General features: G+C 50.4%; 1 protein-coding gene across 4 annotated transcripts in view; it reads left to right on the forward strand.

The window, feature by feature from the left end:
* Positions 1-21,450, forward strand: part of CRTAC1 (cartilage acidic protein 1) — a 165,661-nt gene that overhangs the window by 137,359 nt on the left and 6,852 nt on the right. For 2 of the 4 annotated variants that reach the window (XM_030808752.1, XM_030808748.1), the window contains exons 12-15: positions 9,039-9,184; positions 10,573-10,615; positions 12,996-13,139; positions 19,114-19,262. In XM_030808752.1, the coding sequence (XP_030664612.1) occupies positions 9,039-9,184; positions 10,573-10,615; positions 12,996-13,139; positions 19,114-19,262 (482 nt within the window). Of the gene's footprint in view, positions 1-9,038; positions 9,185-10,572; positions 10,616-12,995; positions 13,140-13,586; positions 14,231-19,113; positions 19,263-21,450 lie in introns of those variants that run through there. The other 2 variants (XM_004087560.2, XM_003255312.4) reach the window with 2 other exon arrangements.

The following is a 21,450-nucleotide window of genomic DNA, read 5'->3' on the forward strand; positions in this document are numbered from 1 at the left end:
ACCAGCAGGAGTAGAGGAGCCCAGAGTGTCTTCACTGAAATGCAATGGTTCAGAAAGCGCTGGAGTCAAACATTCCTAGGTTCAAAATCAGACACCTTCCCCAGGTGTTCATACCTCATGAGATGATACCATTTTAATATAAAAGGAATAGGCACTATGGTCTCAAATTAGTAAATACAAATGTTAATATTATACACACATCATATGTGCAGGAAAAAAACTGAAAGGAAATGCAAAAAGTGAGAACAGTGATTCTGTCAGAGTGGCTGGATTAATATAGTAACTCTCACTTATTCCAGACACAGTGCCAAGCACTTCACTCTTATTACTTCATTTAATCCTCATGACTACCTTGTGAGATGAGCAATATTATCCCCATGTTACACATGGGAAAACTGAAGATCAGAACAATTAAGAAACCTGCCAAGGTCACATGATACTTAAATGGCAGCACTGGGATTCAAACCCAGGCTTCCTTGAGCGTGTGGTTTTTATTTTCTTCCATGTGTTTTGTTGTGTGTGTGTGCTCCAATTTTTATAGGGAACACATAATATTTATGTGTAGTCTGAAAAAGAAGCAATAAATATTTAGGGGACCCAGGGCCTGGTTGTATGATCGTTTTCTTGGTCTACTTCACCCTGGATAAGTCAGCCTGAGGTTGGAGTGTTTATCACTCCTAAGGCAGCTGTGAGCTAAGCTGGCCCTAAAGGCACAAGACACCTTTTAAATACATAGTCCTGTCTTGCAAAGTAGCAGTAGCCGACACTTATCAAGCAATTAGTATGTGCCAGGCACCGGGCTGAGTGGTTTGCCTAAGTCACTTCATTTGATTTTCACAACTTGAAGAATCAGGTATCATAACCCACATTTTACAGGTCAAAAAACTGAGGCTGAGGTCAAGTAACTTGCCCCAAACCACACATCCACAGAGTAAGGAGAGCTGGATTTGGATCCCACCTCCCTGACGCCACAGTCTGAGTTCCTGACTGTGACTTAATACCTCTGGTAGCTGCTTTGTGCAGCCAGCCAAGCACCAAGGTGACCGCCATGGTATCGTAGGTGGTTGCTTATCCAGGGTTCTGGTTGGATATCAACTCCCCCACTCCATTGTGCCAATAAGGACATTGAGGCTCACCTTGCAAATCAATGGCAAGGGCAGAATGGGGACTGAGCTTCTCCTTCCCCACATCTCAGGGTCTGCCTCTGCTATTTTAAGAGATGTATTAGGGGCCTCACTTGGTCCCTTCTCTGGCCAGAATCTGCCCTGCCAGGAGAATAGATTGCTTTTTTAACTGGAAAGCCTTAGCCAGGTCATGTGGTGGGCAGAAGGGGGCTCAAGAGCCCCTTCTGGGCACCTACTCCCCACACTCAGGGTTATGTACACTGCACTTCATTGGGAGCTCCGCCTGGTGCCAGTCCTTGCTATTTTGCAAGGCCCTGGGATTTGTTCTTGGTCTGAACTCTGGCTCAAACTGCTCTAAGTGGCCTCCCGGCAGACTCCTCTCTCTGTTGACAGGGTCCATTCCCAGCAGCACTAGAAGGCAGGCTGCTCTAGGGGCAGCCCCCTTGGGTCATGAGGCGCCTCAGCAGGTGGCCAACCCAGCCACCAGGGACACAGCCAGAGGCGGGGCAGTTCCATCCCTGCAGCTCCAAGGCCCCTCTGGGTCTCTTATGAGTGGAGCTCAGCGCAGCCCTTCCTGACTGATGGGGGAGTCAGCAATGGAGCAGGAGCGAGGGCGCCAGTGGAGAAGCCCAGATGGAGGGAAGGACTTGGGGGAGAGAGAATGGGGGAGACAGAAAGACAGAGACGGGCCTGTGGAAGACCAAGAGAGGCAGAGACATGGGGAAAGAAGCAGATAAGAAATGCCCCCTGCCCTCCAGGCTGGCAGTGGGCAGAAGGCAGATGGGCACAGGACTCTCATGGGAGGCAGATCTGGACCCACCACCATACTGGCCCCGTGGCCATGAGAGGACGCAGGCAAGAGAAATCAGTTTTGTTCTAGGCAGCTTCCCAGAGGAAGTGGGACTGGAATTAGGTCTAGAAGGACAGTAGGAGCTTAGAAGGGGTGGACGAGGGCCTAAGGAGAGCATTCCAGGGGTTGGGCTGGCTTGGCCAAAGGCCCAGAAGTGGGAAGGTCCAGTCCAAAGAAGGAGAATGTTTTGGAAAATTTTTTTTTCTGATTGTAAAAACAATGCATATTGATTATAGGAAAATAAGAAAATTATTTTTAAAAGAAGAAAAATTACTCATCATTTCACCACTGTTTGGAATATTAAGGAAAAAGTAAATGTTTCTTCCTTCACCTTCCCTCAATATCATTTGATTCATTTAGTGACTACATATTTACTGAGCACGTACTGTGTGCCAAACACAAAACTGAAGATCCTTGCCACAAGCCATCCTACGTTCCAGTAGAAGGAACTTATATACATAATACACATAGTAAATTGGTAAATATATAAAATGTTAGAAGATATAATGGGCTACGAAAAAAGAAAAAGCAGCCGGGTGCAGTGGCTCACGCCTGTCATCCCAGCACTTTGGGAGGCCAAGGCGGGCAGATCACCTGAGGTCAGGAGTTCAAGACCAGCCTGACCAACATGGAGAAACCCCGTCTCTACTAAAAATACAAAATTAGCTGGGCGTGGTGGTGCACGCCTCTAATCCCAGCTACTAGGGAGGCTGAGGCAGGAGAATCACTTGAACCCAGGAGGCAGAGGTTACGGTGAGCCAAGATTGTGCCATCGCACTCCAGCCTAGGCAACAAGAGCAAAACTCCGTCTCAAAAGAAAAAAAAAGAAAATGCAGAACAGAGGAATGGATTGGGAGTGCAGAGGGGAAGGGGCAAGGAGCAGTTTTCCAACATAGCAGTCCAGGTTGGACAGGTCATGCTTGTGATATGCTTTTATTACGTGTCATATACACAGGAACACACAGACACATATTTCTTGGCAATTTTTTAAATCAAAAGAATGATATTTTCCAATTGTTTCTGTAACTTGCTTTTTTTCCCCCTCTTAACCTATGTCCAAGGCTGGGTGCAGCGGCTCATACCTGTAATCCCAATGCTTTGGGAGGCCAAGGAGGGAGGATTGCTTGAGGCCAGGAGTTCAAGACCAGCCTAGACAACATGGCGAGACCCCCACCTCTCTACAAAAATTAGCCTGGTGTGGTGGTGCAAGCCTATAGTCCCAGCTACTCGGAGGATGAGGCAGGAAGATCGCTCAAGGCCAGGAGTTTGAGGCTGTAGTGAGTTATGATCACAACACTGTACTCCAGCTTGGGTAACAGAGTGAAAGCCTGTCTTACATACATGTGTGAGAGTGTGTGTGTGTGTGTGTGTGTGTACACATCCTGGACAGCATGCCAAGTCTGTGCATATCTGTTTCCTTTCAGTGCTGTGGAGTATTTCACTGTGAGGCAGCACTCACGCTCATCATCTATTTACCCAGTCCCCTCTGGAAGGACAGTTAGATCGTTTCCAATTCTGAGCAGTTGGGGTGAGAAGTGGGGATGTCTACAACATGAATCTGAGAAAGGCCTGCCTTGAGGTCCCGCATGACTGAGGAGTAGAGGGGAGGGGCCAGTGGGAAGCTCCCCTGCCAGCACTCACAAGGCTTCAGCTAGCCTGCCCCCAGGGCCCCTGCCCCCTTCCTGCCTCAATGAATCACGCGCTCCCTCTCCATGACTTTGCAGCAAGGTGCGGTGCGCATGTGTGGGTACACGGGCATGTATGTGAGTGTGCACACGTGTGCCTCTCCCAGACAGCCTCAGCCTTGCCCCATGCACATCGTGTCTGCTCCCTCTGGAGCACACCCAGAGGACGCAGGCCCTCACCTGTACTCCCCACCTCGGTCCACGGGTAATGAGTGTCAGCATGCGGGGTTCCCAGAGGGCCCACTGTGTTGTGCAGAGCTCTCATAGTGACATCTTGCTGTGGGGTCCCTTTTCAGTGGACCCTGCCTTGCTCAGTGGACCCTCACACCAAGTTCCACAGCCTCTCTCCACCCTGGCCTGTCCCTGCTGCTCCTCAGTGCAGACAGACCTCCAGCTGAAAATAAGCATTTCTGCTTATAGCCCTTGTCGAGGGCTCTCCCACCACCAACCTGGTTGCTCGGAACCCATCCCCAAGCCCCACATGCCCACCCTCCACTTCCCAGCTGGCAGTGGGCCGAGGCAGCTCACTCCCAAACCCGGAAAATAAAAACAACACCAATCATCTATTTGCCTCCGCCAGCTCCACTGGGAGTCACTGGCTCAGGCAGCCACCCCCACCATTCTCCCTCCCCCCCCTCCCCTCCCCCGCCCCACATTGCCCGTGCCCCACCCCACCCACACATGCCACCGTCCTTTCAGCTAATTGCTTGCAGGTGACTCAGAGCTGCCTCTCCGCGCCGGCTGATGCTCATTTAGGGAAGGGAAATTCAGTGGCCCACATAAAAATTGCTTTATTAAAGTGCAAACATATTCTACCAACTGTATTCCCACCATCTGTTTTGTTTGTAATTCTTCTGAAAAGTGCAATTCTCTCTGCCTCCTTGGCCTCTGTCCTTTAAAAGCTGCCAGAGGTGACTCACTGCTGCTCCTGACCTCATGTCTCTGCTGGTTAATGGGGGGCGCTCCTCTGCTCAGCCCTCCCTTATACGCAGGCCGGGCAGAACTGGCTGGCGTCAAGGCTGCTGGTGTGCAGTGTCTGGGAGCCAGTCCCCCTTGGCCTGTGCAGCCCCAGGAAGACTTAAGATGTTATGCAGATTGCCTGGGCAGAGGGATGAGCTGCACCTAAGGACAGGAGACTGGTTCCCAGTCCTAGCTCAGACACCTGCAAGTCACTTCACCTTGTCAAGCCTCAATGTCGATATCTGGAGAATGGGGATAAATACCCACCTCGTAAGTGTGAAGCCTCTGAAGCCCCTCCCCGGTCTCCTCTGATACACGTTCCCACCTGATACACATTCTGACACTCTTTCCCGCTCTGAACTTCTTCCCAATCTTCAGCTACAACTTACCCTTTCACGCCGCTGTACCTTTGCCCACACTGTATCCTCTCCCTGGAATGCTCCTTCCTTCCCTTCTCCACCTCACAAACTCTTACTCCTCCTGCAATACCCAAATGAAATGACCCATCTCTCTCACCAGATGGTAGCAGTGCTGTTGTGGCACTTTCCCAGCTTATAATATAATCACTTGCACTCATTGCTCCCATGGGAATCATGAGAATGGGGCCTGGGTCTATCTCATTCTCTGTTGAATCCCAAATCCCTGCACAAAGCTTGGTATATGGTGGCTGCTGGGCGTGGGATAGGGTGGGCAGTGTAACAGGGGCACAGTAGATACCGGCTCTGGGATCTGTCCGACCTCTGCTGGGCAACTGGGCGGTTCACTGCATCTGTCCATGGCTCCACCTTCTCATCTCTAAGGCAGAAATGATAACACTGGCACCTTCCTCGTGGAGATGTGAAGTTTCAATGAGTTAGCATCATAAAGCACTTGGTACAGCTTGGGGCACGCTGTCAGTGTTCACTGTTATTACCAATACCTGAAAGCCCTTTAGAAACTGTAGGAAGATCCCACGTCCAAGAGCCGATGGTGCCAGGGATGCTGAGGTGAATGGTAAACGGTGGGCCAGGACTCCTGCTCCAGGGTAGAAAGGCTATGCTTCCTGGGAGTGGTAAGGCCATCGGCCAGCACCCCCATCTTACAGATGAAGAAGCTGAGGCCCAGAGAGGATGCCCAAGTTAGCGAAAAACAGTGGCAGAGGAGGGAGTCCTGCTGGTTGTGCTTTCTGAGGCCTGCTTATCTCATAGCCCCAGGCCCCCCGCACCACGTCTGGGTCTGGAGGAAGCTGCAGAAGCAGGACTCAAAACTAAGTCCCACTGGGTGTGGTGGTTCACGCCTATAATCTTAGCACTTTGGGAGGCTGAGGCGGGGTGGATCACCTGAGGTCGGGAGTTCGAGACCAGCCTGACCAACATGGAGAAACCCCCATCTCTATTGAAAATGCAAAATTAGCCGGGTGTGGTGGCAGGTGCCTGTAATCCCAGCTACTCAGGAAAGCTTGAGGCAGAAGAATTGCTTGAACCTGGGAGGTGGAGGTTGCGGTGAACTGAGATCTCGCCACTGCACTTCAGCCTGGGCAACAAGAGCAAAACTCCATCTCAAAATAAAAACAGAAAACAAAAAAAAACTAAGTGCTGCAAGTACCACATGCAAATCTATGATTTTCTATGAATATTCCGCGACTCTTTTGGGTCCTTTGTGGCCCTTCAGTCAGTCTGGAAAACATATTCATATAGCTGTTCTGCAGGCTTAGGTAAGAAACATTTGCTGTTCTCTGTCTCCTTTTAATGGCAAATATTTACCTTTTACATGTGCCACTTAATTTGGGAACTGTACACCCTGAAAATGCCAAATCTCTTGCGCCTCAAGATTCTATTTCAAATTAGAAAAAAAAAATCTGGCTGGGTGTGGTGGGTCACACCTGTAATCTCAACACTTTAAGAAGCTGAGGTGGGTGGATCACTTGAGGTCAGGAGTTTGAAATCAGCCTGGCCAGCATGGCAAAACTAAAAATACAAAAATTAGCCAGGCGCGGTGGTACATGCCTGTAATCCCAACTACTCAGGAGGCTGAGGCAGAAGAATCGCTTAAACCTGGGAGGGAGAGGTTGCAGTGAGCTGAGATCCCACCACCACACTCCAGCCTGGGTGACAGATTGAGATACTATCTCAAAAAAAAAAGAAAGAAAAGAAAAATCTGTAGTTGGCACTCCCCAGTCCCATTTTCACCCCCCTTCTGCAGAAGGAATTCTTGTAGATTGAGGGATTGATGAGAAATAATTTCTTGCTTGATAAAGCAAAACCCACAACAGTAAGGTTGGGCCTGGAAAGAGAGGATTTCCCTGTAGGAAGAGAAACTGAGCTGTGTGGGAGAGGAACTGTGTGTGAGGATGAGCTCCTGTCTCCGAGCCTCTCCGTTGCTGCTGCCTGCTGTGCCCATGAGGGCAGGGGCAGCTTCTCCATGGACTCTTCAGAGTGTAGCTGTGGTCCTGGCCCTCATAGGCTCACAGCATGGCAGCAGCAAGGCTGGGATGTTCCAGTGATACTCCCCTGGAGGCCAGGGTTAGAGAGCAAAAGGAGACCAAACATGGGAAGGATCTAGAAGCTGGGGGGTGTGGCTCGCAAGGCGTAACTCCCTCTGGAACCTCCCTCATCATGGATCGTCCCCCCAGCACCCGGCTCTCTTCCTCCATGCCCCACAGTGGTCTCTACAGGAAGTCTACACAGAGATTCTCCTCCAAGTCTGCGTGTGGCCTCCAAACCCCCTTTTCTAAAATATGGGAACCCCTTTTATACATCAAGATATTTTGCCAACTACCGTCCACCCCATAGTAGCTATCATTGTAAAATTCATTGGTGGATAGTAATGACCAAACACGAATATACATTCAACAGCAATTTTAAGTTTAATTTGTTTTCTAACAATATCTACATATATTAGGAAAAATAATAGTGCATATATGTGGGTGATATATTATTTAGCCTGGGAATGGTGTTTGGGGGAGTGTATTGATTTCAAGGCCCCCTGCAGGACCCCGTGTCCCCATATCTGCTCAGCCCTGATGGGTGATACAGTGGGCTGTGCTCTCCCCGTGTCTGTGCTGGGCACAGCTCTCCTTCCCAGGGGCTGACCTGAGAGCAGCCTCTCCGGGAAGGTAAGGCCCAGCCCCCGCCTCCTCCCCACCCCGATCCATCACCATTAGCCTGACCTTGCCACAGTGATGGGCCTGTTTCCTTACGCGGGGAGGTGGGGCCTGTTTGACAGTGCCTAAACATCTGACAAATCTTTTCAGCCTGCTTTCCACCAATGATGTGGCACGTTGCTTTAGGGGTGTGTGCAAATGGATTCACTGTGAATATCTCTGAGCTTCCCATCATCTTCTGTAAGCATCTTAGATTTGTAGAATGGTCTTTCTCCCCTGTCCTCCACCTGCCAGCTCTTTATCGCTCCATCTTTTCTAAGTTGTTTTTTGTTTGTTTTTGTTTTTTGTTTTTTTCAGAAACAGGGTCTCACTGTGTTGCCCAGGCCGGCCTTGAAGTCCTGGGCTCAGGCAATCCTTCTGCCTCATCCTCCTGAGTAGCTGGGATTCCAGGCATGAGCCACCATGCCCAGCTCTTTTTCCAAGTTATTATGTAGAGCTCAGTGCAAATGCCCCCTCCCTAAGAGGCTGTCCCTGACCACCTGACTAGGCAAGGCCCTGGCAACCCCCAGCTCCTCCTTATCTACTTGCCCTACTTTTGTCAATATCTGGCATGATGTATTTGTTCATCTGTTTGCTTGTCTCCCCAATTGGAGTGGGAACTCCATGAGAACAGGGGCATCCCCAGTGACAAGAGAGAGCCTGGCTCTTAGCAGAGCTCAATAAATAGAAATACAAGAAGCATTCCTGGATAACAAAGCCAGTTAGCTGCAAAGCTGGGATTTGTCCCCAGGTCTCCCACCCACTTCCCACCATGCTCTTTCCAACATACCAGGTAAGGGGTAGAGCCATGATTTGAACCCCAGACTCCAAAGACAACCTGCTTATTACAGGCTTTACTGTATCCTCCAGTACAGCCTCCTGATGCTTGGCCTGTCTGCTAGAACGTGAGTTTGAGAGCTGCACTATCCAACATGGCAGCCACCAGCCGTGTGTGGCTATTAAATTTAAATTAATTAGAGTTAAATAAAATTGAAAGTTCACCTCTTCAGTCATATGAGTCCCACTTCAAGTGCTCAACAGCCACATGTGACCAGTGGCTACTGTACTGGACAGCACAGATGCAGAACATTTCTGTCCTTGCAGACAGACAAGTCTATTGGACAGCATTGCTCCAGAGAGGAGGGACCTCAAATCTGTCTTGTTCACCATTTCCCTAGCTCTTAGAATAGTGCTCAATTCATGCCTTTATTCAATGGATGAATTTGTTGATGCTGATGCTTCCGCTGAGAGCCTCCTGCTCTCCTCTGCGGCTGATGCTGTCTCCTTCCATCCCTCAGGGAAGGATGAAGCCAGCAGTGTGGAGGTGACGTGGCCAGATGGCAAGATGGTGAGCCGGAACGTGGCCAGCAGCGAGATGAACTCGGTGCTGGAGATCCTCTACCCCCGGGATGAGGACACACTTCAGGACCCAGCTCCACTGGAGGTGGGCAAAGGCATCTGGGCCTCATAGCCAGAAAAGCGGGCACCACCCACAACCCCATGGGCTGAAGCTGGGTTCCCAGGAATCTGCAAACTCAGCCTCTAGAGTGATGGAAATCTTGGCAAAGCGAAGGCTTCATGCGGATCCCTCCATTTGTAGTTTGCACAACACTATCACACCCACATCTCTTCTGCTCCTCAAAGAATCCCTGGTGTATTGTCAGGGCAAACATTTTTGCACCCATTTTACAGAGGAAGAAAACCAAGGTTAAGAGAGGAAATCCACCAAGGCCCACCAAGGCCCACCAAGGCTGCACAGCCAGTTGTGAGCAAAGTTAAAAAATGACCCCAGGTCTCCTGCTGCCCTCCTGGTTCTTTCCGAGTCTCTGACAAGACCTCCTGTTGCCCTAGGGTGGGGCTCAGAGCCTGCAGCAGGGCTTCTGGAGGCTCTTTGAGGAGCAGCTCTGGACCCATCTTGGCAGTGTCGTTCCAACTCTGATGGGGTTCACTTGGTGGCGAGTAACAGGAACCCACTGAAACTCACACAAATGAAGGGGGTTTATAAAGAGGATCACTCACAAAACTCAGCGAAGCTCAGGATGAGTAGAAACTGGCAGCTTGATGGCCTCAGCCCTAGGAGCTCAAGGACCTTTGTCAGTGCACTGGCTTTGGGAGGAGAGGGGCCCCTCTTCCCCAACAATCCCCATCCACCCACCTCATTCATCAGTATGGTCGATTGACATTTTGTGTCATGTGTGTTACGTTTTTCGTCCCCTGCCCCACCCCAGGCTGCTGTCTCTGAGACCCCCATATGGGCATGGTAGAGCCTCCACAGCCTGGCAGGGCCAGCTCCCAATTCTTAAGTCTCTGAGTCAATTTGTTCAAATTCTTGCTGTAAAACCTTGAGTCTTCCCTCCTGCTAGGATGTCCACCCATCAGCCCTGGCCAGAGAGGTGGGACACAAGCATGGCTGCAGGCACCCACCCGTGTGAGGGGGAGGTTATTGGAGAAGTGAATGTGGGCAGTGAGCAGACACCTCAAAAAGCATCTCCCAGCCCTCATTTTGCCCTGACAGACCCAGCCTCAGTCTCAGGGCGATGCTACAGGAGGGACAGGTTCTGTTAGGTGTCCCAGCTCAGACACGTGGATCCCCTGCACAGGGAAATGAGCAAGAGTCTGAACCGTATCCATTCATGGCCTTCCCCCCCAGGCTTCTGTTCTCAGTGCAAAGGAAGGGTCTTACAAGGGAGGGGGCTCCCCCCCAGGCTCAGAACTCAGAGCAGGCCTCACACTGTGGTTAGGGTGACAGCTGCTCTGTGGCTGTGACTAGGAGGGAACCTGGGATGGGACCTTCTCAATTCACTCATGTCTCTGCTTCTGCCCACCTTGCAGTGCGGCCAAGGATTCTCCCAGCAGGAAAATGGCCATTGCATGGGTGAGTTGCCTTCAGTCACCAGGGCATGGGGCAGAGGCCGGAATCTCCCTGGGGAATGCCCGCCTGACTCATGGCAAGGTCCAGGGTGCAAGCAAGGGGCGGAAAGGAGGACAGGGGAGGGTGTTGTTTGTCCTGAGACTCCAGATGCCAAGACAACCACCACATGACTCACCAGGGTGGGAGTGATATTAGTGACCCACAGGCTGAATCACTGCGGTTCTGGAAACTGGCAGTGTTTCCCTGCCATGACTACTGAGAAAGGGCAGATGGGAAGGAGACACACCATCTCCCTGGCACAGGGGGAATAGCCACATGCCATGGCCAGCAAGTCCATGTGGAGCAGCAAGCAAGGGGGCTGGCAGGCAAGGGTGTGCATTGCCAAGGGCAATGGGGCAAAATAGTGTATAGAGCGTGGCCACAGTGTGGAAGGGAGACTACAGCCTGGTGCAGTATTGGGGCAGGCAGGTAGCTGCAGCACTACCAGGATGGCAGCTCCTTGAGGGTCCAAGAACTTTCTGAAAGTCCCCAAGGGCCTGGAATGAGAAGGGGCAGCCTAGAAGTTCAGCGTCCAGGAGACCTTCACCCGCAACACTTTCCATCCCAGTGACCAGCAATGAGGGGTCAGGCCAAGGATCCCTCCTTCCTTGAACCCTCATCCAGCATTCTTCCCAAGTCTACTCTGCAGCTGCTCATTAGCCCTTTGCTACTGAGATACAGGAGTAAACAAGACAGATACCACTCTCAGGAGCTGAAAGCCAATGGAGAGCCACACAAGTAAACAACTGACGACCACACAGTGTGATCAGGGCCCAGATGGGGGAGGGCAGGGGCTTGGCGACTACAAAGCGGGTGCCCTAAACCAGCCTAGGAAGGGTCCTAGAAGGTCCCCTAGAGAAAGTGAGGTCCAAGCTGGGCCCTGAGGGATGAGGAGCAGTTTGGCAGTCACAGAGAGGGGAGGGGAGACAGGGTTCTGGTGGGGGACACTGTCTGGACAAAGGAGCACAGGTTGGGAGGTGGAGGAGCAGTGGTGCCAAGGGTGGCTGGAGGAGGAAATGACTCCCCTACGCTCTCCACATCCCCACCCAGCCCCACTCCAAACACATAGTGCAGGTGCATAGAAATTCCACAGTCTTCCCTGCCTGCTGGAAGGACCCTTTGAGATCAGCCTCCTCGTCCTTTTCATCACCCAACAGGCAGTTATGTGCCTCGTACACAGCAAGTGTCATGCTGGGAGCTGGGGATGTAGGCCAAGTGCCACCCCCACCCCCCGCCTCCACAAGAGGGGCATCCATTCTAGTGGAGGGAGACAGACCCTGAACGCATGACCACACAGCTGGACAAGATGATTTCAGAACCCTCTGAGCAAGGTGCTCCCTGGAGACTGTTCCAGACAGAGTGGTCAGGGAGGGCCCCTGGGGGGGAAGACATTGAGCTGACACCTGAAAGATGAGAAGGATCTAGGCCCAGAAAGAGCTGAGGGAAGGGCAAGAGTGAAAAGCGGGAGACGGGACAAAGGCTTTGTGTGTCGAAGGAGCAGAAGGGATGCCAGTATGGCCTGGAGATGATGGAGAGTCTGTGAGGCCCCTGTAGGGAGTCTGAATTTTGCTCTTAGGGGCCTTAGAAGCTAAACTGGAGAGTGATATGATGTGATTCACATTTTTAAAGGCTCCCTCCAGCTGCTGAATTGCAGAGTGGATTGGAGGAAAGAGAGGAAGCCAGGTATTCTGTAAGGAGGCAGCTGCAGAAATCCAGGCAAGAGGTCACGATGGCAGGAAATTGGGTGGTGGCAGAGGAATGAGAAAGAGGTGACAGAGAGAGGTGGACTGGTGGACTGTGGGGCAGAGTGGAGAGGCTCTGCTGTGAAATTGCACAGGGGGCAAGAAAGAGGAATCAGGGGTCGCTCTGATTTCTCCTTGAGCAGCTGATAGATGATGGGGGTATTGATTGAGCTAGAGAAGACAGAACAGAGGGCAAGAGAGGTTTAAGGGCAGGGCAGAATCTGGAGTTCTATTTCGGACATATTAAGCATGAGGTGCATCTTAGACATCCAAGCGGAGCTGTCAAGTAGGTCATGGGTTATTGTATTCGTGAGCCAGTGGGAGAGGTTGTAACTGGAGATAGAACTTTTGGAATCATCCATGCATGAAGAAATCACCTGGAATGATTGTGGTAGATAGAAGAGAGGACCCAGGACCAAGCCTGAGTGCCCTCCAGCATGTAGAGACCAAGCACAGGAGGAGCCAGCCAAGGGAACTGAAGCAGGGAAACTGAGGCTCCGCGAGGAAGGCACATTCCCAAAGCCAGTGTATAGGCAGGCAGAGCCTGGGCTGGGACTTGCTGCCCCACGCCTTCATGGTGAGTGGTTCCCCTTGCCTTGCAGACACCAATGAATGCATCCAGTTCCCATTCGTGTGCCCTCGAGACAAGCCCGTATGTGTCAACACCTATGGAAGCTACAGGTGCCGGACCAACAAGAGGTGCAGTCGGGGCTATGAGCCCAACGAGGATGGCACAGCCTGTGTGGGTGAGTGGGGCCCCAGCCATAGTCCGGTAGCAAAGGGATGTTGCTTTCCACTGGAGAGCTCTGGGTAGGCCCCAGATCAAGGTCCCCAGCCCCTTCCTTCTCCTGGCTGGATAGAGTCTCCTTTGACCCACATTGGGTCTCCAGGGAAGACCATGACAGAGGCTTGGAGAAGCCCCATCACTTCTATCATCACCTGAAGGGCCAGGGGATGCTGTGTCCTGGCCTGAGGCTATCATTCTTCTTACCTTTCCTAAAACAACTGTTCCTACCTTGAGGTCAGCCCATATTTTCATAGCTGGGATGTAAACTAACTCCTACTACTCATCTTTGGCCGAATTTCTAAACTGGTAATTTCTTCTTCCCAAACTCCTTCCTCCACCCCCACCCCGTCCCCACCCCCTTTCTCTTTTTCCCATTTTCTATCTCCCTTCCCCATCGTTTTTGCAGCTCAAGTGGCCTTTTTAGGTGGGTATTCTTCCGCCGCCTTTAGAATCTCTGAGCCTCTCTCTTGGGCCTCATATCTTTCTCTAGGCCTTGGACTTTGCCTTCAGTTATATGCACTTTAAATCCCATCAATAAAGGAAAAAACAAAACAAAACTAACAGCCTTTGTGGAAAACTAAATCTCCTGCTGCCTGTCTCTCTCTCCACGCCCAGTAGATTCTGCTGCGTGCTCCCTCTGAATGGACAACAGGGGTGGCCATCTTTGAAAAGGGAAGGTTGGGTGATACTGACACAACCTTAGTTGTTTGTGAAGCCTTTCTTTGCATGTTTTCTGAGAAAACAGAAAGGAAAGTTTCCCCAATACCCCATCCAGTCTCACTCATTCCTTCAGAAGAATCAAGATAGTCTTGTATCCTCCAGTGTCTCATGAGCTCATTATTTTGCCCTTAACAAAGATGGCTCCCAGGTGGTTGCTTGCTGGTTGATCCGATAATGTACCATGTGCCTGCTGGTTTGGCCTGTGCTGTTTCTGCTTTTTGCCCCTGACTTCCTGTGCTACAGAAAGCCTTATTGGTGTTGGTGGTGGTGATGGGAGGGAAAAGGGTGGTCCTTTGGGACTCTTGATAAAAATGTTATCATTTGAACTTGCCAAGCCTTCTAGCCTCTTTTCTGAAAAAATTATGCCAATAAACTCTCTACTAGATATTAGTGCCAAGCTGATGATAAAAAGGGTCTGGGGCAAATAGAACTGATTGGAATGCTGAATTAGAACAGCCTTTCCACCACGAGATGCTCTGAAAGCAGATCATAACACAAAGCAGGTATCACCCTCAAGCACCAGCAGTGGTTTGGTTGTGTACAACAATGTTCACATTTGGGGGACCAGAGTTTGGGCCAAGTGAAGGATGTGTGATGAGTGAGGGGCAGGAATGGAGTGTGTACTCTGGGCCTTTTACTTGCAGGAAGTCACTTCTCCATGCTGGGCCTCAGTTTCCCTAATGTAGATGACAAGAGACTTGCGCTGGTATATCCCTAAGGGCCTTTCCTTTCTAAGACTCCTCAGTGTCTGGCTGGACATAGGCCTGGCTCATCTCAGGTTACTCTGATTTCTAGAAAGAACCTTGCTACTTGGTCTCTGCAATCTGCTTGGAAAATAGAATGCTCGTGTAGCCAGAACACCCTTTGGGAATGATGTAACCCCATAGAATATGCTCACGACCAGCCTCAGTAGTGAAGGCTTGTTATAAAACATAGATCTATTCTTCGCAGGGAAAAAAAGTCATCCCAGGATAAATAAAATTACACTTAAGAATGCAGCAACCCTTTTAAAAACATATTTAACAAAAAAAAACCGTGCCATTTTCTGATATCATAGTAATACTCCTAATAAATCACAAAATATGAATTCCTTATAGCTAGTGCTGTTTTTACACTCAGAACAGAAGCGTAAATGAAAAGTTTTTAAATGAAAACAACTACAATTTCCCTGAAAAGCAGACACCAACTTAAAAATCATTCCACTTCTAGAAAGCCCATTCTTGTGTATTGACATAGAATTAAAGATCTGAAAGGGCTCCAGAGATGAGGCTCAGAGAGCTGAAGTGTTCAAGGTCACTGTGCCCAAGGTCATGGAGCCCACTGCTCCCCAGTCCAGGGCTGGAGCCCTTTCCTACCACACCATCTTGTCAGAGGGGTAACAGGCAGCTCTGTCACTGTTCAGACTATTCCCTAGTCCCTCTGGAAGCTGCTGCCTTTTAAAAAATGAACAAAGTGGATCTAAGCGAGATAAGTAAAACCCAAAACCCACAGAGGAATGGTTCCAAATGCAGTGGTAAATGACAAGATAACAGTGCCCATTGACTGTCCATACACAACAGCACAAGAAATAAGGGATAAGACAACTAGAGAGACAGCTTGCCAAGGACATCGGGGGTTCAGGGTGACAGCAGACTTCAGATGATGCCTTATAAGTGATAACCATGAATGCCTTCACATTGAGTTTTGTATAACAGGGTATATCTGTGTCATGTGACCCTGTTGGGTGAGTGGGGTCCAGTGAGTTGCAAAGAGGAGTTCTAAGTTCCCACAGCTGATAAGAGCACCACTGCAGCGCTCAGACTCCAGGATAAGGCTTCCATCTGATTCATTCATGAGTTCAACAAATACTGATTGAGCACCTACAATGCGTCAAATATTTGGCTAGGCTCTAGGCATACAATGGTAAGTGAAGGTAACAATAGTAAGTGAAAGTAATATTTGTTGATCCCCTACTATGTGCAGGTACTGAGCTAGGCTCTAGGCATACAATGGTAAGTGAAAGCAATATTTGCTGAGCCCCTACTATGTGCCCGGTGCTGAGCTAGGCTCTAAGCAAACAATAGTAAGTGAAAGTAATATTCATTGAGCACCTATTATGTGCCAGGTACTGAGCTAGGCTCTAAGTGAAGGTAACGTGGTTGCCACCCCTACGCTGCCTTCCCTCCAGCCAAGTGCATGGGATGGGAGTGGGACACCAAGCGGCTTTCTAAAAAGTCAAGCTGAATTCTCAGGTTGCTATACCAGAAAGCAAGCTGTCTGCATTCATTCATTTACATATTCATTCAGCAAGCATTTATTGAGAATATCCTGTATGATAAGCACTAGGTTCCTCCCATGAGGAATGTGATAGGGACCCTCTAATGAGGTGGACAAGTCCCCTGCCCCCAAGATGCTTGTGTTGCAAGAGATACAAGGCTGAAAGATACAGAGGACAGGTGGATAGTGAACCCACTCAACATTACCTACCCCCTGCCAAAAAAAAAAACAGAGCCTCCTCATTGAGCTAGCAGTATAGGCTTTTTGAGCAGGTGCCTCAAATTCAATGCATCTACTGGTCTGTGCTATACAAGCCACAGATTTGTGGGTGCAAAGCCACCCCCAAGCTACCCAGGCTCAGCATTACCATTCCCCTCTTTCTTCCAATCCCTTTCTCTGAGACCCGTGGGAGCCCAAACCGTTCCGTCCCCTCCTGCGCATAGATAAGTCTGTCTTTTCCCTGTCCCTTAGCCCCACCTGGGCTCCTGACATCTTTGTTGGCTTATGCTACACTTTAATTTGTAACAAAAATAGCAAATGCCTTTAGGGGCAGTCAAGTAATGAAATGGACCCAGAAGGGATTATGCAAATGGAGGAGCTGGTGCCCCACTTGCCTGCACCAGGCAGCCACAACTCACTCCAGCAGGAAGGTGGGCCAGTGCTGCCACAATTCCCCATTTTTCAAGAAAAAAGAAATAATAAGAATAAAACCATTTTTATTCTGCTCAAGAATACTCCCTCTTCACAGGCACGTACCCCTTAAAATGACAATAATAGCTTACATTTAGTGGGCTTGGCGTGTCTGGGTTGAATCTAAACTCTTTACAATAATCAACTCGTTTAATCCTCATAATAATCTCAAGAGGAAGGTACTGTAATTATCCCAGGTTTACAGATAAGCTAAATGGTTTGTGCAGGGTCATACAGCCCAGACAGATGAAGGCAGGACTGAATCCCAGGGGTCTGGCTGTCAGCTGGCACTCTCAACTACCACTCGCTTCTTCATTTGGGATGGTGAATTGGTTTAAGCAAAAGCCACAGTCGCTCATGCTGCCCAGGATCAAGAGCAGGATTGGGAGGAGAAAAACGGAGCCCCTGGAGGCCTAGTGATCTGAAATAGTCCTCCCCACGGTCACGTTTAAGTCTGCAAGAAGAGGTGGCAGTGCTTGCTCATGTCGAGAGTCACCAGGTGGGCTCGGCCAACCTTCGCTGAGGCAGAATGGTAAACCATCCACCAGGCCTCTTCAAGCATCTACACGGTTGCCAACCCTACTCTGGGAAGGTGCCATTCTGAGGGCCAGGAGTTTGATTATGTGTCACTCTGGCTGCTATGGCCCCCTCCCAGGGTCTGGGCATCACACCCAGACCAGTGCCACTGGACCTCTGCCCAAGCAGGAACTCCGCTCCAGACTCCAAGAGCCCCGTGGATACAGGAAGATGAGCGCTTCATTTTTGCAGGGAGCCAGCCAAGTTCTTCCAACAGATTCCAGGCTGATACCTCCGCCCAGACTTCCAGCCCATAAGGCAAACCGAGCCCCTCCCTGCCTCCCTGTCCCCAGGGCCAGCCTTCTCTGAGGCCAGAACCCCAGCCACAGGGGCCAGGAACCTGCCAGGGGTTGCTGTTGTGTCTCTGTAGCAACAGGCACATCCTGGAAGGAAGGCAAGAGAACATGGGCTGGTTAACACCACAGATGACGCCAGCCTCTCCCATGGTGGCTTGTCCTCTAAGGAACTACTGTTGACAGTGAAGTGGTCAAAAAATAGGCCACCAGAGGGAAAATGAGAAGCAAGAGAGAAGGAAAACATCCTCCAGGAAAGCAGCTAACATTTATGCAATGCCTGCCATATGCCAAGAACTTTACATCCATGTCTCCATGAATCCTCACACCCATCCCAGAATATAAATGTTATTAGTCCATTTTATTACCAGAGAAACTGAGGCTCAGAAACAGCAAATTACGCAAAGTCACATAGCTAGCTAAAGTGGCAAGAGCTGTAATTCAACCTCATGACTAGCTCCAAAGCCTGGGTTCTTAAGCCTTATGCTGTGCAATCTCTAGGTAACTGACACTGGGGAAGTTATTTAACCAGTTGTTCATGTGATGTACAGTGACTGAACGCCTACTGTGTGCTGGGTGTTGTTCTAGTGGCTTGGGATATACATCTGTGAACAACACTGGCAAAGGTCCCTGCCCTAGCAAGACGTGGCAGGCACTAAACAATACCCAGAATAAGGAAAGTCTGTAGCATGTTGGAGCATGATACGTGCTATGGAGGGCTGGAGAAGAGTAACATCAAGGCCATCTGGGAGGGCCAGGATGGAGGCGGAATGCCATTTTAAATAGCAGCGGGGGTAGGGGGGCTCCCTGAGAAAGAGGCATTGAGCAAAGACTTAAAGTAGGTAAAGTGTCTTTGAACCTCAGTTTTCCCATCTGCCAGATGGGGATAATACCTCACAGAGTTATTATATTAGACTTGACACAGTGCCTGGCACATAGAAAGCCCTCAACAAATTAGAGATACTATTATTAAGTAGCCATGTTCAGGATGGAGCCCCGGGCCCATTCAGTGCCAGAGCTCCTGTGCTTCCCGGTGCACCCTGCTGCCACCCAGGACACCTGCGGTGAGAGAGATGGGGAGGACGGGGCCACCTCTGGGGAACTGGCAGATTCACCAGAAAAAGATTGCAAATGGCCATAAGGGGCAGAGCCAACCTTCCTGGGGCCTGGGCTGTGCTGTGTTCAGCTGAATTCTCACGCGGTGCCATTCCCAGAAAGAACAGTCATAAAACAAGGTGAACTGAGCTGGGCAGGCATGGCATGGACTGGGCCATACAGAGTAGAGGTCACCAGGAGCTAGTGAGCTGGCCTGGGAATTTGGCCCTCAACAATCACAGAATCCTAGAGCTTTAAATCCAGGAACACCTGAGAAGTCAAGTCCTGTTCCCTCCTTTTCAGACGTGGAAACCAAGGCCCAAAAAGGAGCTGCAACTTTCCCAAGGCATCTGCACCCCCGTCTGGTCCTTTTCCCTGCCCGGGCTGCCGGCTGCTCCTCAAAAGAGCTCAGCTCCAGGCTGCTCCCAGCACCCTTCTCCAGAAAGCTCCAGGTATTCCAGAAGCCCAAGTGTATGAACAAGTTAAGGAATAAGAGAGGCAGGGCTTATCCTTCCCACTTTGCTGACATGGAAACTGAGTCAGGATACATGCCCATCAAATAACAGAAGAACCACATCTGGACCTTAGAACTCAGCTGGGATTAAATACAGATCTGAATGGAGGTCCCGAGTGCAGAGAGGAGCCTGCTCAGCTGTGAGAAGGGAGGCAGGGTCAGGAGAAGGGTGCGGCAGATGGAGAATCTGTATCACCCATTCCCAGAACTTCCCACCCAGATCCTCATGCCCTCTGCCTGCCTGCCAGCAGGAAAGCAGTCTGGGGCCAGAATAATTCCCCTAAAGGTAGCTGGTTCTCATTCTTCATGGCCAGCCCCAGAGCAGCCAGGAAGGATCTCATCCCCTAGAGTCATTTAATGCACCCTCCTCACAAATCTAAGGACTAACTTGCCTCCCTCCACCCCAGACCTGGCTGTAGAGCTCCTGGAATAGGAGAAAAGCACATCCTCGTTCCCCAACTGCTTGTGGAGACCATGGCAGAAGGACAAGTTTAGGCCAAAGGAAGGAAAGTGAGCCAAACATACACCCTCTCTGCAGTTCAGATCCCCAGACTCAAGGTTTAGAGCCCTCGAAGGCTGACACAGAGGAAAGAGAGGGAGAAGGAAGCCTGGGGCTGCCCTCGGGGCACCCAGTCATTGGAAAGTCTCAGCGCCTCCTCCCACTGCCGAAGGTGTCTCACATGTGCCAAAATGCCATGTTCGTTCTTAGAGCTGTGCACAAATCCTATGGCCCTCCCCTCTACCTTCCTTTCACCTGTCCTTAAAATTTTCCCTTCACACTGAAACTCTGGGATCAAATGGACTTGAAATCCAGACCCTCCACCCAGGCATTCAGAAGTGGCCTTAAGAAGTTATTTCATCCCTGAGCCTCAGTTTCTTCATCCACAAAATGGAGGCAGTGATAAAATCCTCGTAGAGTTGTTGTGAGGCTTCATCGAGCCTATAAGGTACTTGCTGCAGTGCCTGACTGATGAAATGCAGATATTGTCGTAAAATCTGTACCAGGACCTTTAACCTCCTGGTTTCACTTCCAGCAATGCCTGACTCTACAACAATCCATAAGCCATTAGCTGGGGCAATATTAGACCTATAAGGATTCTTCCCAACAAGACACATCCATCACTCAGAGTTACAAATGTGGAGTTCATCTGGGGACTGGGATAACAGAGCATCGTCCCTTTGAAGAGCTCCAGCCCTATGTTTAGATCTGCACTAGGGAGCCCAGGGGTGATCGGTACCCATCCATTCACCTGCCTCTCCAGGGTCTGCGGGCTTCCATCTCAAGACAGGCAGGCCTCTCGCTCATCTCTGATCTATCAGTCATCTCTCTACACCCATCTTCTCTGTATCCATCCACTTATCCAGCCAGCCAGCCATCCAGCCAGTGATTCACTCACAGTAATCCACTCTCTAGGGCCTGAGGCCCAGATCTCTCAGGCAAAGAATTCAGCACCAGAGGGTTTCCCCACCTCAAAATGGTGTTTGGGGAGTGTCAGGCAGGGCCGACTGGGGTGGGACACACGCTTCCTCCCCTCCTCTCCCAGGATAGGTAGAGGTCATGAGCAGAGCCACAATGTCACAGCCAGGGCAACATCACTGAGAGCTGCTGCCCAGCTCAGGGGGTAGCCTGGGGTCACTGCATGCACCCTTTAACTGAGTTATAAGGTGACCACTTGCAGGTGAATTGTATCCTCCAGTGACCACTGCCTGTCTGCATGGTTCTGAGCTGCTTCTCAGTGGCACATTGCCCCAGGGGTCTGCAGATGACACATCTGTATAGGCTTGCCTCTTCCCGCCAGCCTGAGATGGGCAGCATCTTCCATTCACCTGGCCAGGGCCAGGCCCTGGAACAAGCACTCAGGACAGGGGAAGGTGGGGGTGGGAGTGGGGGAGTGAGTAAGACAGGCTCCCTGCCCTTGAGAAGTGTACTGATTAATTGTGGGCAGCAGTTAAGGAAAAGGAAGCTCGCCATCTCTGAGGTCTTGTAAGCTGTGTGTAAGCTTGTGTGTAACATTGCCCCCTTCTTGGGGCCTCACTCAGCACTGTTCTCAGGTGATAGCTGGTTCCCAATCACTTTTCCATTACAGAAATCGATAATTTGAATTACTCCAAAATAACTAGTACCT

This window comes from Nomascus leucogenys, chromosome 3 (assembly GCF_006542625.1).
Source record: "Nomascus leucogenys isolate Asia chromosome 3, Asia_NLE_v1, whole genome shotgun sequence".
NCBI lineage: Eukaryota > Metazoa > Chordata > Mammalia > Primates > Hylobatidae > Nomascus > Nomascus leucogenys.